An 18,559-nucleotide genomic window follows, 5' to 3' on the forward strand; every position below is an offset into this window, starting at 1 on the left:
GCTTATAATAAATACATAAATATTTTATCTTGATTTAAACAAAATGAACAAAAATCATTAAAAATGTCAAATTACTAAGGAAACATTAAATTATCTAAAAAATAGACGATATTGAAATTACCTCACTTGAAAGTAATGCTTAAAATCCAATGTTGAAATCTATTCCGCATTACCGAATAGAAGAAGTGCAGGGGGTTGGTTAATTATTAAATTGGATGGGAAGATCTTGACTCAACCATCAAAACAAAACCATAAATTCATAATTATACTTGCAACAAATATATTTTAAAAAGAATGTAAAATGAACAACAAAATTACCACATAATATCCATTATGTTTGCATTGCAACTAAATCACGTCAACAACCACAATTTAAATCCAATTAATCTTAGACACTACATTTGATTTATCCATATGTATCATACTCTACAAGCACACTTTTCTTCCTGTTGTCCTACCTAATTAAAATTTTCAACAATCTCAGAAACCCACCTTCCCTTGCCAAAATCTAGGTCTGAGGTCTCCTTCAGCACCCATATCTGCTGAGCTTTTCAATTGAAAATGTCACCCTTTCAAGCACCATCACCCACCAATTCACTCTCCAAGCTTGTAGCATCCCGGTACTGCACATGATTAACAATGAAATCCAAGCCCAGCTGTTTAAGTAGTTTCAGTCACTTTGTTTCTTGTCTAGTGCAACCAGGACTCATGCTTGCAAAATCATCTCTGTTACCGTCTAAGGATTCTTGAAACTTGGATTTCACCTTGGCACTTATAGCACACAAAATGTTAGATGTGTTTATACTCCCAATTTACTAATTTAGCCATCTTAGTACGGTTCTTGCTTCCTCAAACAAATATCATCAGGCGATAGCTCATTTTCTTCATCATGCTTCAGAGTTTCACGGTTACCACTGAAGAGTCCGGTAGACAATGTAGGGGATAGAGGTGCATGCTCACCTGCAATTATTTAAATAACATAACATTCCAATAGAGAGATTGAAGTATTTAACCCCAAGACAGAAGATATACAGTACGAGGCTGTCCTAAATTTGGAGAAGCTTAAATAGGTAAGCTGCAGAAACTGCTTCAGTATTCCATAAGAGTTTAGAAGAGTTTCCTTAGTTTATCTTTAATTTCTTTTCCGGGCACAGTAAATGAGTTTTACTTCTGAACTCATCCAGCCGAACTTCAGTTTACGGGCTAGAGGGAGGACTGGAGCACCTAAAATCTATGTTTACTTTTTATCCAAGCCAGCTGCAGCCTATTCACTAAGTCATGACACTTTGACCTTAATTTCTCACATCTGAGACTTCACAAGGAAAAGATGATAATAGTTTTAGCAAGATGTAATCAGTAATTGATGATGCAATACCTTGAACATAATGACACTGGCAATGATTGTAAGCGATGTGAACATGACAAAATAAATAGGGGACACAACTGCAGTGTTGAACGTATCAAGGGCCTGAAACATCAGAATACTTTTCAGATCAGAAACTATTTACAGAAAATTTAAAAAGAGTTGATGGCATCAACTCATATCCGTGACTTATTTGAGCCAGCTTTTGAAACCAAAACCTCCTTGTACATGATAGTTTACTGCTAGCATATGTTAAATATTAAAAGCACCATACTGAACATGGAAAGACTGCCATGACCAAGGCAAATTAAACAACTAGGTGTTAGATATCAAAGAAGTTTTCATAAAAAATATCCTTCTTTAGAGAACAAGAGAAACATATGCAAAACCAGATACTTGAAACCTTCCCCCAACCAGATATCCTTAAGGAAATCTCCTCAATGCATAAAGACGGAAAGCCAAGGGACACAAATGGTTATTCTAGATATTGTTTTTAACTTTATAACCTTATCTCAAATGTGTTCAACTGTGAATGTGGTGGAAAGGATTCTAGATGACTTGGAAGAAAATATTTTACCCGAAACACAACAAAATTTCTACCTTGTTGAGATAATTCATTTGTATAATGACACATGTAGCGACAATGGACATAAAGAACCATGTCTCCAGGTAGACTAGTTGGTTCTTTCCCTCAAAGGTTAGTTTGAGTGCGATTCCAAGGGCTTTAACACTCATCACCTGCATTTGTATTCATAAAAATAAGACAACACATTGATAACTTTTTGAAAAAGAAAATAATATAAAGACCTAGTTTTGGTTTTTGAAAAAGATAATATCAAGCAGAAGCTCACATTTAGTCATGGTGTACTATATATTTATTAAAAGGGTAGATTCGGCTATAAAACTCCCTTCTTTAGTCATAGAAAAGTGCATATCTTGACTCTTGGATGATCACATTAACTGATGGCTTTACCTTGATCGAAGGATCAAAGCCTTATGAAACTGAAATATTCCAGGGACATTCAAAATTTTAAGATTTAAATATTTCACATTATTGAAAACTTTTTAAATTCCAAAAAATGATTATATGTCACCTATTTTAAATTTAGATAAATCAGGCAGCTTTTGAAGTTATAGTTTTACTCAATTCATAGTTGGCTATGCCAGAAAAAAGTAATTAATTCTCGTCAGAAGCAAAATAAATTTGAAACAATTAGTACTTGAAATAACATACCGAGAGAGATCCCATTAATGAACAAATGCCAGTGAAAACCAACACATTTGTATGCCCACATCTTGGTGCAAAATATAAGATCAAAAGGACGACCAATACAATAACTGAGCCCAGATAGAGTAAAAATGCTGTAATGGAAAGGAAACAGCATTATTCGACGATTTAAAACGAAAAAGAGACAACCGAGAAAGATGGTTGATGGTGACAACTAACCCGGTTGTGTAGCCATAGCCCATATCTCCTGAACAGAAGTGATAGGGCTCTCTTGTTTTATATATTCTTCCAATTTTTTTATTGAAGAAGATAACCCACTGTTATATTTCAACTCATACTTCATCAGAGTTCAAAAGATCACACCAATTTTATACAGCTTTTCACTACCACTCTCATTCGATTATACATATTTGCACCAATATAAACTTATAAAATTAAATTAAATAGTTGGGACCCTAACTTCCATGCAAGAAAACATTCATAAAACTAAGGCATAGATTCCTTTGTTACACTAATTACAGAGAGAAAAAGAGAGTTAGAAAAGAAAAGAAAAGAAAAAAGAGAGTTGAAGCGTATTACAGTGATTCCATTCCTTTACCTTTCACAGTTGCAGAAACCTGGAGACCCACCAACTGAGAGCAATCGGAGTGACAGAGAGAACAAGAAAAAAAAAAGTCGACTGGTTGAGAAGGGAATTGAAAGAGTGGCAGAGAGAAAAAGAAAAGAAAAGAAAAGGAGGGAGCAAATCGGCAGAAAAGAGGCGTAATGGAGTGGGAGCAGAGAAACAAAGGAAGGAAATCGGATGAAGGAACAGAAGAGAAAAGGGGATCGGGGGAGGGTAAATCAGGGAGGTGATTCTGAATCGGTAGCCAATCTGGGCAAAAGGGGGAATAGAAATAGGTGGTTTTCACCGATTAGGAAGGTAACGGATTAGGTGCGTTTTACTAATACACCAAACCAAACGACGTAATACACCCGGATTAAGTGGGGGCCACCGATTAAAGCCAATACACCAAACCAAACATGCTCTAAAAGATGGGTATATATAAAATTTTAATAAATAAAAATTTTAAAAAATTATAATGAGAAATTAAAATGAAGGCTGGGCTAAATGACGAAACAAAACAAAACAGTTTATTAGTCCTCACTGAACATCGGAAGGTTGAAAAAGTTGAAACCGAAAAGAGAGAGAATGGCTTGGATATGGTTGGAAGCTGCACTTCCTCTTGGAATCATAGCTGGAATGCTCTGCGTTATGGGCAACGCTCAGTATTTCATCCACAAAGCCTATCATGGCCGGGTCGGTTTTCCTTTTTTTTTTCTTCCTAAAATTAAAAATTAGAAGTTAAAAATTATGGATCCGTTTCTTCATTGGTTTTGATTGAAATCATCTGATGAAACTGAAATTGAAACAGCCAAAGCACATCGGGAACGATATGTGGGACGTCGCCATGGAAAGAAGGGATAAGAAGCTCTTCGAGAACCTCTCTTCCTCCGATTGATCCCTTTTTAGTTTATTACTGGTAATTTCTTTTCTTTCTGATTTAATTTCGCCTTTCTAGTCATGTTTTTATTGATGTTTTTCATTCCATGTCCTTGATTTCATCAGAGTTCAACATTTTAGGGTTTTCAGTTCAGTTTCGTTTTCTTTCCTTTTTACTCATTTGTGATTTCAATTCGTTTTCCGTTTTTTTTTCAATCTGCTGGATTATGTCCATTTTAGTTCCATTGACTCCTGCACTTTGATTAGAAATTTATCGTACTTGGCCAATTTTCTAATGCCGAACATATATAATCTTAACATTCCTTAATCAATAGAGTAAAGATCTGGAAATTGAAGTTATAATAAGAAAAGTTGCAAACGCATAGTTGAATTTATTAATAGATTAATGTTATTGAACTTTCTCCGGCCAGCCCCTAACTACCCTGTGGTCTTTAAGGACGGTATCTTCAATCCTGTAATGATTCATTTCATGACATGATTTTGATTTGGTTGTCCATTTCAAATGTGTTGACATGGTGGTTTTATCTCACGAGCTGACTATCGAATATACACAATATTGAATACATATATATAGGAAATCTTGCTGTCTACCCAGAGGGTCAGTCTTTGGCTTCAAATGTTACAACAGCATTTATGTTTATGTCCTATGTGAATACACAATATTGAATGCACATTATTTTCCATATTTACTAAATGGTTTGAGTACTCTTCAAAATACTTCTACATAAAAGTTTTAATGATAGTTGCAAATTTGTCAATCCCTCTGAAGATTACTTTTGGTGCTGCATTTGTTTGTTACTTTGCATATCCTTCAACAGGAAGGAGACTACCAATGGCACAAATCTATGCTTATTGTCCTCTTTTTGTTTCACATGTATTTAGTTCATGTGTGCATGCACTTAAAACACATCTTAAGTGATGGGTTTCCCGGCAGTCTCCATGCTGCAATACCTTAGATTGATTATAATGGCTAACACCCATTTGCTTTCTCTCTACGTCTCTCTTGATAAAGGATCCTGCCTTGTTTGCATATATCTGCCCACTTTGCCTTTCTTTGATCCTCACATAGAAGCTCATGTCATTTCAGGTTAAATGTAGGAATCTTGGCCAATGGAGCGATGGAGAAGAAATAAAAGTGCTTTATGATGTTTTGTCCTGCTGAAAGAAGACTAAAGAGTCAAAGTATTTTCTTTTTTGTAATATGAAGCATGAATTCCGGAAATGTTGCACTTTTTACAACAGTTGCTAAATGTTTACATTTCTCGAGTGGTGTATTCGAGATTTGTTGCTTTCAAATTCTTTGTGGCCTATTTGCTTAGTGTGTCCAGATCATGAAGAGTCTATGAATTATTTTGAGTTTGAGTTTGAAATGGGGTTTGGTAACCAAGTGAAAATGCTCCTTCCCTCCCTTCACCACCATGCTATTCATAATCCTTCCATCTTCAAACAAACTCTCCATCACTGCTAGAAGATGCCCATACTCAAATATACTGCCCTTATGCTGTTGTAGCATCAGGATTCTGACCTTTCTTAAGGCGTATCAGTTGGCAACTTGTACAGGATCTGCATCTTTGAGCTACCCTTTCCTACATTTGATGTTTAGAATTCAAAAACGAAACCAGTTGGATGCAGGATCTCCTCCATCAGTTGCCCGGATAAAAAGGCACCTGCTTTTCCTGTCTGACGATGGTAGCAGAGATACCAAATTATTGGATTATAAGCAGCACTAGCTTCCTTGTCCAATGAATTTTTATGGACTCAAGACAATTTCCTTGTAAATCAGCTCTTTAAATAACCTCAATCTGCATCTCAATACCCCTTCTTTACGATGGAAATAGTGGGGTCATTGCCAATGTCAAGAAGGTATTTGTGTTGATTGTTGGTGTTATGATTAAGAGATGACATCATTCATTAGACCACTTGAGAGTAGGTATTGGTAATGTTAATGATAGTAGAAGAGGAGACGCTTTCCAAAATGGACAGCACAGCACAGCACAGACGTCTTCAATTAATTATGTTGTTTCTAAGACTTAGACAAACATACAGACAAACAGAGTTGTATCCCATCTATACGATCTAGCTATTTATGTGTGGTGCACCCAACACAACAGTTCACTGATGCTCAATATTTAAATAAGACATCAATCACATTGTGCGCTTTGTGTGTTGGATTGGTGGCGGCTGAACCATTACTATAACTTCGTTTCACTGTAATAAAACTGAATAATTAATACTCCTCTTCTCCGCTTGGCTCCCCTGCCTATGCCTACGTCATTGCCAGCTTTTAAATTTGGTGGGAAAGATACACAAAGGCACCACTTCAACCACCAACCAAACTAATCAAGTCATAGCATAACAGAAAAGGCTTCTTTTCTTTGGCTTTAGCAGCATCATAAAGCAGCAAAGGCAATATCCCATAGGTTTCTGACATGGAATAAATGTTTGTTTTATGCTCCTGTGAAGGCTTTTGACCATCCGTAGATGACCCCATATTAACACAGCACTCAAAGAATTATGATTTCATTATTTCAGCTAGATAAGAGCTAAACAACTACACCTTCCTCTCTGCCCTTCGCCTTGGAACAGCATCAGTAAATGCCCAACTTTTAAGCCGAGGAGAAGTCTAGCTAATAGCAGCACTAAAGGTGGAAGATAAAAGAAGATTGGCTTAATTGCTATTTTTCACACGACATGTTCTGTAAATGCATAATTGATTGTGGCGGTTCTACAAATCAAAGCCCAACCACATGCATAGCCTTACAGGATCACTTCGGTTGAACCAAAAAGTAAATATCATTCCAGTAATCCTGCTCTTGTTTCTTTCAAGTACCTATGGTAGCTACAAAGATGATATCTGGGGTGATATTGTGCCAATAACTGTTAGATAATTCTTCTTGGAAGATATACAGCAAAGATACATAACAAAGTGGAAATGCAAATATTTGCCCTTATAGCCTATATATATATATACTTACCCACGCTATCCAAAATGCAATTTTATGTAGACAGTAAAGAGAACAAGAATCTTCATTACAAAAAGGTAATGCTGAAACTGTAGAAGGTGAAAGTTTTTAACATGAGGTTGAAGAATACACACCATGTAGATGATGAAGACAATGACCAATGCAACACTGAAACAATTTCTATCAATATCGTAAAACAAATATTGTGGTAAGGCAACTATTTGCAGCACAAAAGGTAGAAAACAAGATTTGTATCATATTGCCATTCTTCACAGTCCACTATAAAACAATGACAACTTTGGTATTGCATACTGGACTGCTACAGTTTTATGAAAGCAGTATCATAAGCTGCTATAGTCTACAAAGCAAAGCCTATCACATGCACAGCCTTACAAGATCACTTGGGTAGAAAAAGAAAAACACCATTCCAGTAGCTATAAAAATGATCATTTCGATTCCTATAGTAGCTATAAAATTAATAACTGGTGTAATATCAAGCCTACGACTATTAGAAAATTTCTTCTACGTAAGCCATGGTTATATGGCAGAGATAAATACAAAAAAGGGAAGCAGATACTATTTTCTTTCTAGAAACAACATGAACTAGTCTTGTCTAGCAAAAAGGGAAAAAAGTAGCCATAAAGAAGCCTATGTCTCCGGAAGAACTCAAGAAATACATCATGGGAAAGGCCAAGATTACTGAACCCGCAAAGCCATGCTTAACCACACTACCAAATGCAATTTTAAGTAGAAAGTAAAGAGAAGAAGGCTGTTGATGCCTTGAATAGAATGATGTACATCTTAAATTATACGCCTGCTAAAGTAAATTGGATTTGAGAGGAATTATTCAAGATGCAAATATTTCAGCATATTACATGTTGCAATAATGGCTGGACAGCAACGTTAACATCCACTATTCTATACCAGATAGTTATCCATTCAAAGATACTCTCTTTTGTCTTCCAAGAACTTCATCTCTTCTTCATCAAGACTCAAGAGATGTATTGCACCTACATTCTGATGATCAGGGATGTGACAAAGTAGTTACCTATTTGAAGATTCTCTATTCTGTCTTCCAAGTACTTTCATCTCTTCTTCATCAAGACTCAAGAGATGTAAGTAGTATTGGACTTGCATTCTGGTGAGCAGGACTTTTTTTATGTGACAAAACTAGAGTCAAGGTGGAAAAATAGAGTTTAGTGGCCAAGTTTGAGGGCAAATGTAGAAAGCATTGTTCAACAATTAACTACCCTTCCAACTTGATAAAGTCCATCAGAAAATTATATTTAGCAATGAAGTCTACAAACAAAATTGGCATTCAAGATAAGCAGATTTCAGGGAAGAGAAATGTTCATCATTTATATCAGACCAGAAGGATTTCCTACAAGCACTTTCAAGAGACTACACTTGAGGGGAGTAGGACCTTAGAAAAGTAAAAAGGAATCAATGTTTTGGCGTTACCAAAATATTTAGAGATCAGTATAATTTTTAATGTAGACTTACTACTTACCACATACATCATGATGTCACAAAAGATGCAAAAGGGGCTTCACAATTGCTACACTTCAAGAAGCAAGCAAAAATAACGGAAGATGTTGAAGATGGCCAAACTGCATCAACCAAAGAAGATGAGTTCCAAAAGTTCCTAATCCCTGCTGTGGTTAAAATTTAAGGGGAAAAGTCTCGGAGTCTGCTCCACCTCCTCTATGTCATATATACCTTATTTTCTTACTGATATAACATTTTTTTAGAACTTCTTTTTACAGAATAACTTTCCTTGCAGACCATTAACCTTCTTAAGACTACCATTATAGAAAGAACAAACATTTGTTTCTAGCTCAGCTACCTTAAGCAAGAAAAAAGATCACAGAATGCACAAGGATTACCAAAATTGGCTACAAGCGAAGAAGTTGGAATAAAGTTCTCTGTAGCACAGCTAACCAAAAATTATAGACAGAGTAAAACATAAAATTATAACTCAGAGCCACGCATGTCCAAGCCTAACATTTGCCTCAAACCAACGGTAGTTGGAGTCAAGCTTTAACATCAGCTATGCTTTGATTACAAAGCAACCTTTTCATCCTACATTCGACAGAAACAGACAAAAGTAAATCCAAAAACACAAGGCACCCCAGGAAGAAAAAAAAGGTTTTATTCCATACGAATGAGACAACTATAATTCATGACATATAGAATAAAATCATTTCGGCTAAATGCACACCACAATGAATCATAGAATTATGAAAAGATTTTTGAGCAATAATAACAGACCTACACAAAAAAGAATCCTATATTACCCACACTACAACCGAGAGGTTACCAAGAACAAACCGCTAGAAAGAAAAAGAATGGGTGTGAGGCTGTGACCAGAAGAATTACTGAATACAGGAAAATGCTCGTATGAGGGTTAGGGCACATATTCGTTCTCAAGAGTTGGTTGAGTCCGAGTGACCGTTGCCGACGGTGCTTTTGTATCCCCAACGGAGGTCATATGTAGTGCTTCTCCCACTTCAGCAGCCTTTTCCATCTCTTGCATTTTCTTTCTCCGCTTGCATTTGCGTGCCCAGAGTACAAGGAATCCCAAGAATGCCAGCAATGCCACTCCACCCACAACAGAAGCAACAATTATCCATGTTCTTCTATTACTCTCCTTTCCTTCACTTCTGGTTGGTGGGCTTGGTGGCGCAATTGACTCAGTAACGATAGAAAAATGCCCCTGTTGGATAGTTGAACACTCATTGGCTGATGTCAAGTTACTTAATTTAACCAAACCATGTAAATCAAACCAAACACACTTGGGCAGTGACCCATTGGGAGCCAATCGAACATCTGAAAACTTGATTTTTATAGGATCCCCAGATGCTCTTAAATCCAATTCCGGCAAATTGGTAGCCGATAAGTTAGAAGCATCATAAGCAAGAAGACCCAGAACAGGAGCGAGATAGGTGTAGTTGGGAAGCGAATAATACCGCAGGGACCAATTGCCCAAGTTCTGGTAAACCAAAACAAGCCTTTCCACATAAGGTTGCTCCACAACTCCAATGGGGATCTCGAACTCCTTGTACATCCTCACACCCCTGGTCCGCAAGCTACCACTCCTCAACCTCATTGCTGTAATGCTAATCCCAGTGAAATTAGAAGGAACGCGGGCATCGTAGGGCACTCCAGTCCTAGGGCGTACAAAGGCCCTGTAAGCATAGTCTTGAAGGAGCGCATCCAGGGCTCTGGCGGCGCTTGTCGAAGAGGCATTAGCATCAAAAGATTGAACCAGTAGAGGCGAGACTAACAACAAGCAGATAAACACAAGGAGCATCGCGAGACTCGGAAGCAGCGGGACGGAAGCACGAGTGTCGAAATTCATTTATAATGCAAGCGGGTAAGCGATGTGACGGGGGCAAACAGGAAACGGCATTGAAGCAATTGCATGAGCTTTCAAGGAAAACAGTGATAAAAACAACTGTCAAATAAGCAGATCCATAGTTGAAAAAAAAAGAGAAAAAAGGTAAACTTAGGATTCTGTTTTGAACATCAACTTGTAGAAGAAGCTGAGAGGCGAAGAGAGTAAAGCGAGAGGGAGCAGAAAAGGAAAGGAAAAAGGAAGGAAACAAAAAAAAATACTGCTAACGGTAGTAGAATGAGTCGCAATCCTTGGAATTGATTAGCAAAATCAAAACCATAAACGATGAAAATGAGCTAGATTTGGGCAATCTGGGGGATGCCCAATATTCACACTCATTTACCACAAAAATTTTCAAAAAAAAAAAATGGAGAAACGCTCTACTGCATGTTTATATAAATGCAACGGACATACATACATACAGAGAGAGAAAGAGAAAGGAAAGAGAAAAGAAGAGAAGAGAAAGGGGTTTTTTCCTATTATTATTTTTAATTTTTATTTACAGGTTGTATGAAGTAGTAGTTGCATAAGCAGTAGTAAAAATAAAATAAAAAAAATCTCTTAAACCCCACTGTCCACATGCTTGCTTTGCTTTTATTTTTTAGGTGTTTTGTTTGTATGGGTTTTTTTTTTTCTCTCTCCATACTTAGTGCTACCACATTATTTGCTTTCTTCAGCTCCTAAGGCGAACGTGTCCCTCTCTAACTTTTGTCTTTCTTTCTATTCTTTATTTTTTTTTCCCTTAGCTTGAATTAGCTTTAGGTTGATGTGAACATATGAACTATATAGCGAACAATGAAAGAAAGAAACTACACAATTGAAATTTGTTTCTTGAGTCTCAATCTCAGTGGGGATGGTTGTTGACAACAAAGTGGAAAGTCTAAAATGTAAACTCATGTGTCAAGGAAATTGTCTTCCACTCTCAATCAATCACTTAATCCCCCCCCCATTTGCTTATTTATTTCATAGTAATTCATATATATATATATATATATACATAGTTTCATAATTCGTATATTACCAACAACTGGTTTCCTCGGGATTTTAGTCACGATGGCATTAGGGGTAACATCAAGTTATATACATTAGATGGAGTTGGAGGCTATGGCCAAAGCTAAAGTCAATTTATGAAGAAAAGTGACCGGAAGTCAAAACACCGACAAACTTGGTTCAAAAAACAAACCCAAGAAACGAAAATAGTGGCTGGTTGGAAGATTACATATAAGGGGGATGTTTCACAATGATACAGTGATTCCTACCTTTACAATAGTATGGAGATTGACAAATTACACCACAATCTCTAAAGGATAAAAAAAAAAAAAGATTGATGGATGGAAGACCTTAGAGTTTCGATAACCATATCCTTCTACTACAAAATTACTATATTGATTTCTGGCCTATAGATTATAATTTAACAAAACAAAGTTTTTGGATCACCATACATGGGCTTCTTATATAGTAATGGAAGTGGTAGTGAAAATGAGATTTGCTGCTATTATTGGGACTTTCGTTATTGCTGATGTTTTAATTCATGTTCAAATAATTTCTTGAATTGTTTTTTCATTCTCACGCTTAAACTGATTTCCAGATCGATCTTTGGACAACATTCTGGACATGACTTCAAGACAACTCAAGTGAAGTTAGATGTTGCATTTTGACTTTTATCTCCATATTTACTTTTTTCATAAGCAAATGATTCTCCTAACTTAATTTATCTCGTTCAGAACTATAATGATCAAATTTTACTGATTGACGAAACATGAAGATCGGCATGTCTTATCTAATAAAACTTATTATTATCCTTTAAGAATTTGTCTTGTGGATTAAATTGATGAATTACTTAGCTCATAAGGCTTTATCTTTGAATAAATATTGGAGGTAAATATCTTGGATTATTATTCAATTAAAATGATGAATTTATCTACAAAAAAATCATTAAGGGAAGCAATCGTATTGTGCATATAAATAGGTCGTTTATTCACATATAGAGATACATATTTTGGATAGTGTTTGTGTTGGTATTGCTTGTCTCTTTGCTATTGTTTTTTGAACTCATTTTCTAGGCAATATTAAAGAGACTTGAAACTATTGTAAGCGAGGTATTTGAGTGAGTGATTGTAACAAGTTGGAGTTATTTATTAGGGCTACAATTACTTGTGTAGGGTAGATTGGGATTTACTTGATAGATTACTGAACTAATGTTTGAATAAACTATTCTGAGTAAGGCTCCGTAGAGTAGGATTATTTTTTAACTGCGTTAACAAATGTCGTGTACTTATATCTCTCTTTACCATAACTGTTTATTATCTTTGTTCACTATTTTGTTCAAACTTGTGTTTAGACATTAGATTAGACATTAGTTTGAACAATAAGTAAATTAATTGTTTTTTCAACTACAAAAATTGATGATTGGGAATGGAGAATTAAAGATCCACAACTTCAAATACAATGATAATTAAAAACAAGGAAAGAATTTCCCCAAAGGCACAATTTTATTAATAGAAAATTTTGAATATTGACGAGGAAACATGCTTTTGATAGAAAAAGTTACAAGGGCATTTATTAAAGTACTAAACAAGGCTTAAGTCGAAAATGGTGGATGACATGAGGATTGTTCTAGCAATCATAATGATGGTAACAACGGGTTCTAGGTACACAATTTTTTAGGATTGTGGTAAGGAACTGTTTATTTATCGTTATTGTTATAAGAAGTTGATTAAAGATGATGCGAGGCAAAACTAGCTAATGACCATTATTTCTAGTTACAAGTTTATTAAAGGTGATGTAAAATAAGCTATCTCCTTATTTTTATATAAAAAAACATGTTTTCTTATCGATTTAATAAACTTGGAGATTTAAGGTTTAAAATATTGTATTTTGCAAAATTTAATATCAGAGCTCAGCTCAACTACTCCACTATATACCTTGGTAAAGGCATTTGAGGTTTAGTAACTTTACCTTATGTCTAAAGAATTTGTGATTTACAGTGATCATAAGTCGCTTAAAATTTTAAAAGAACAAGGTAAATTCAATAACAGACTTGTAAGGTAAATTCAATAAGAGACTTGCAAGGTAAATTCAACAAGAGACGCTTTACCTCATAGATATTATTTGATTATTACTTTCAATACTTGGCTACTAGGATTTGAACATATTAAAGAACTTTATGCTAATGATTCTGAGTTTGCTAGCATTTATGATGAAAATTGGTGATATTAATAAATTTTATAAACATAATGAATTTTTGTTTGGAAATGATAAACTTTACATGTAACACCCCTCACCCGCTCCGGTCGCTGGACCCGAGCTATAGGATGCTACAATAGTTAACAAACCATAACACATACAAATTCAGCTTTCAACATTCAATTAAGTAATAAAACATTCTATAATATGATCATAATATGATTTATAAGCAAATTTGAGTCTTAAATGATCTTATGAAAGCTCTTAAATCAACTCGAGAAAAAATAGGGACTTAATTGAAAACTTAACAAAATATCCAGAAAGCAAAAAGGGGTTACACGGTCGTGTACCCAGGCCGTGTGATAAACTGCGAGTGGCATGGTCATGTGGCCATGCTATGTAACTTGCTAAAACTGAGGGACATAAATGCATAAATTCACCAGAAAATTACACAATCGTGTAGCTAGACTATGTAACCTACTAAAATCGTGTGAAAATTAGATAACTAAATCAATTGTGCTCATTTGGGCGTGTGGCCGGCCCATGTGACATTCGGGAACAGTGTGTACACATGCTTCCTAATTTTTAAATAGCACACGATCGTGTCACTAACCTATGTATGACACACGACCATGTGTCCAACTGTGTAGTGTAACAAATCACTAAATTCATAGCACATCTCAACCATTACAATGGGATCTAAAATGTACATTTTCTGTTACACCCGATTTCCACTAAGTCTGAAAATTTAGAAATAATTGAGGGGTTAAATTGAAATAAGCCATAAACTAGCGGCCACTGCTGAGAACTTAGGGAAACTTAATGACTGAATTGGACATTGTTGAAATCTAATTCTGGTTCGGTTGGATTAAAATTAGTCGGTCTGTTAGTGGGAGACAAAATGATTATCAATGGATGGTTTCTATACATTTGAAGACCATGCGTAAGGGGCTATAAATAGCTGAGAAGTGAATTCTCAAGTGGACTCCTCTTAATTCTATTTCATTCTCTCCTCTTATTCATCTTCCTTGGTTGCTCTGAAGTAGAGATAATTATGGAAGTTTTGTATGGAGCAATGATCACGAAGGTTGAGTCAGATAAGTAGAGAATCCAATAATCTGGTAAGGTTCTAAGTCCTTTGGTGTACGTAAGATTTAGAAAACAAAGCTAAGGGGCTTCAGAACCATTCTAGAGGTTCTACATGTTTCTGGAAAACTAAGTTTTAAGCTGAGAATACTAAGTCTAATTCATGATTTTGGTTGTTATACTTAGTTGCCAAGAGAAGGAAAGCTCTGGCGATTGGAAAAGCTAAGTTGATAAGGCGAAGAGGCATCAAGTAAGTTCCTTCTTAACATATCGGGAATGTTGAGTGGTTTTCATGACTCTGAGTTAAGTTCTAGAATGATGAATGATCTTTGTTAAATGTCTATGTTATGCATGAGTAGGATTGTATGCTATATGGGTGTCCACCAAAGTAGTTCAATATGCATGAAATAGTTATGATTTCATGTTTTAATAGATAGCGTACCCCATGATAGTATGTAAGTGAGATGCATGCATAATTATAATTATGAAGCATGAAAGGGAATTATCAACGGGTTCGATAGAGTTAGGATTGGGAAAGGGTGATTTTGTTATATACTGTTGTATGGTGTTACTATGTACAAACCATGATTTGTAAAGTTTCGGGCATTGCAGAGGGGATACTATAGTGTTCGAGCATCAAGGTTACGAATGGCGAAATAAAGGAATGGGTAGAGGAATAGAAGAAAATTAAATTTCTATTAGATACCATCATCCAGGATTACTAAGAGCAAATCGTGATGTGTGAAGCTCCGAGCCTTACGGGGGGCACTTTAGTGTTCGATCATCAATGTAAAATGTGAAAAAAAATGATATCGACTAGTTTTTCGAAGCGACACCTCCAAGAGCTTTAAGGTGTAAGGCCATAGCTCGACTATGGAGACCAATGAAGTCTGTTAGGATATTAAATAAGGGGTTATATAGTGTAAGACCATAGCTCGACTATGGCAACCAATATAATCCGTCGGAACAGTAAACATGAGATAGTCCGCTGGGATAGAAAACACAGGGTAGTCCACCAAGACGTTAAAGATGGGGTTAAGTCACGAAGGATTGCAGCTTGGCTATGAAAGAGTATGGTAGTCTGTCGGGATAGTAAGCACAGTCAAGATAAAAATCGTGGAAGAGACACGGAATCTTGAGAAAGGAGGTTGATGGAAATGTGTAAGTGTAAGTAATGATGAAACGATAGTTAGTCAACGAATCAATGTTGAATCTGTCGAATAAAGAAATTGAAAAGAAACAATCAGCCAAAACAATAATCATGGAAGTCGGTAAGGCATATGGGTGGTAAACCGGTAGAAATCAATCATGGGATCTAATAAATCAGTAGTGCTCGGTGTTTAGGCAAACAAAAGAGTGTTTACTTGAGGATCGTAGATAAGGATCCATTATAAAAAAGCACCATAGAGTGCTCAGAATATCCCTATACGCTAGAAATTGGTCATAAGTCCACTGGTTAATCTATAAAGAAAAGAGGGGTTAGTCAAAACCCAATGATAGAGAGAGTTACATTAAGGGACATATCGAGTGACAAGTATGTTTGTCAAGACTATTCCTCTTTAAAGAGGAAACTATTGAGGAAGTATCAACTAAATAGATTGTTCCGTATGGAACCAATATGTAAGAGAAATAGTAAACTCCGATGGTTACTTAAATGATAGTTTTCTGAGTACGGTAGGCCAAATCGGTCCATAGCATAAGAACATGTTACGTTCAAGGGCCAGGTAACGCGAACAAGGTGGGTTACAAGGGTGTAAGCCGATCACTACTTAACCCAAGTAGGACCTAGTTCGTTAGAGAGACGTAGGTCCTCGTTATATAACCTAGCAGATGAAATGTTAGCAAGTCCTTCAGGACTACGGTAAGAAAATCAGCCTGCTAAGGGTCAGCCATATATGGAATGTTATATGAAATATTTGCTTAGGTGAACATAACTAGAGGAACCATTCAAAGGGTAGGCCGAAAGACTACCTTGTAAATGTAATATGGAAACAAGAATCTACACTAGGATAGGAAAGAAAGGAAAACCCAAGTAAAATAAGGGTGGAGTCTGCAAAATGTAAGGATTCATCCGAGTAACTAACGAATTTGTTAAAATGGGGTGATAAGATAACTCAGGGAAAGACCGCTTAACAATATATCCATCAACGAATAAGTTCAATGACAAGTCAGAAACTGTCAGGTTAGATTGAGAGAAATTTCCCCAAACGAGCAGAAAGTTTTTCTAGTATTTAATTATTTTATTTAACACCTATAAGACGGGGTCTATTTTCGTGTAATGTAGAAACTCACTAAGTTTATCTGAATTTACAAAGGTTTGACCTATGATTGTAGGATTTACGTGCCAAAGAACTCGATGAGGGACTAAGCCAGACCAAGTTAATTTACGAATCTGACGTTGATATGATGTCATGCACTTAAGAATGGGGTAATATGAGAAGCTTTACCTCGGGGTCTATTACATTGTAATTATGTAATTCTCATAGAGTCCAGAGCTGAGACAATGAACTTTTGATTAAAATTAGTCTATGTTGAAAAGATTTTGCTTTAAATAAATAGGGAATACAATCTAATTTTGAAATAGTAAGATCTAAATATTGACATCAACCCGGTTCAGATGTGACACTCCATACCTGGATTCAACAAATGGGTCGAGTAGGGGCGTTACAGATTTAGTGGTATCAGAGCATAATTTAGTTGATCATCTGAACTTAAGAATTAGAAGGAGTACCCCTTATGTGCATGATGTTGAACTGGCTAAATCCCTTAAGTACTTGTTTGATTAAGTTATTATGTGACATGAGTAATATATTCGCTTGAATAGACAGATGGTGATGATAGTAGAAATAGACGATTCAGAAAAGGAAATCGAGTTTAAAGGAAACTGGGTGTGACATGCATCTTTTTGGAAAACTGAGTTTTAAGCTAAGAATACTGAATCTAATTCATGATTTTGGTTTTTATACTTAATTGCCAAGAGAATGGAAGCTTTGACGATTGGAAAATCTAAGCTAATTAGGCGAAGAGGCATCAGGTGAGTTTCTACTTATCATATCGGAAATGCTGAGTGGTTGTCATAGCTCTGAGTTAAGTTCTCGAATGATGAATAACCTCTATTTATTGTGTATGCTATGCATGGGTAGGATAACATGGTATATGGTTGTTTGTCAAAGTGTGCATAAAATAGTTATGATTTCATGTTTTTAATAAATATCATACCCCATGATAGTATGTAAGTGAGATACATGCATAATTATAATTGTAGAGCATGAAAAGAAATTATCAATAAGTTGTATGGAGTTAGGATTGGGAAAGGGTGATTATGTTAGATACTATCGTACGATGTTGCTGTGTGCAAACTGTGATGTGCGAAGCTCCGGGCCTTGCGGAGGGGACATTGGGGTGTTTGAGCATCAAGGTTAGGAATGGCGAAATGGAAGAATAGGTAGAGGAATATGAGAAAATTGAATTCCTATTAGATATCTCCATTCGAGATTACTAGGAGCAAATCGTAATGTGCGAAGCTCCAGGCCTTGCAAGGGGGACACTTCAGTGTTCGAGCATCAATGTAAAATGTGAAAGGAAATGATATCGTCCGATCCTTCAGGGTGATACCTCCAAGAGCTTTAAGATGTAAGGCCATAGCTAGATTATGGCAATTAATAAAGTCCGTCAATACATTACACATGTGGTTATATGGTGTAAAACCACAACTCAACTCTGGAAACTAGTATAGCCTGTCGGGATAGTAAATACATTATAGTCTGCTAAGACAGAAAACACGGGGTAGTCTGGTGGTATAGCAAACACAGGGTAGTCCACTAGGATGTTA

At 36.0% G+C, this 18,559-nt stretch overlaps 2 protein-coding genes across 4 annotated transcripts; both read right to left on the reverse strand.

Moving 5' to 3' along the window:
• Positions 1–314: 314 nt before the first annotated feature.
• LOC105775964 (probable magnesium transporter NIPA3) lies at positions 315–3,537 on the reverse strand. 3 transcript variants are annotated; one of them, XM_052622717.1, is made up of 6 exons: positions 3,190–3,532; positions 2,811–2,908; positions 2,598–2,725; positions 1,964–2,101; positions 1,376–1,468; positions 315–960 (listed from the first exon to the last, which is right to left on the reverse strand). In XM_052622717.1, exons 2-6 carry the CDS (start codon positions 2,824–2,826, stop codon positions 895–897), a joined length of 441 nt encoding a protein of 146 aa, XP_052478677.1. In that variant the 5' UTR covers positions 2,827–2,908; positions 3,190–3,532; the 3' UTR covers positions 315–894. The 3 variants fall into 3 exon arrangements, with proteins under 3 accessions (XP_052478677.1, XP_052478676.1, XP_052478678.1); XM_052622716.1 differs by having other exon boundaries at positions 2,811–3,537; XM_052622718.1 differs by lacking the exon at positions 2,811–2,908 and having other exon boundaries at positions 3,190–3,529.
• Positions 3,538–9,192: 5,655 nt separating this feature from the next.
• On the reverse strand, positions 9,193–10,930 carry LOC105775958 (uncharacterized). The gene has a single exon (XM_012598441.2). The coding sequence runs from the start codon at positions 10,417–10,419 to the stop codon at positions 9,466–9,468; it is 954 nt and encodes a 317-aa protein (XP_012453895.1). The 5' UTR covers positions 10,420–10,930; the 3' UTR covers positions 9,193–9,465.
• Between the last annotated feature and the right edge of the window lie 7,629 nt (positions 10,931–18,559).

This window comes from Gossypium raimondii, chromosome 10, assembly GCF_025698545.1.
Source record: "Gossypium raimondii isolate GPD5lz chromosome 10, ASM2569854v1, whole genome shotgun sequence".
NCBI lineage: Eukaryota > Viridiplantae > Streptophyta > Magnoliopsida > Malvales > Malvaceae > Gossypium > Gossypium raimondii.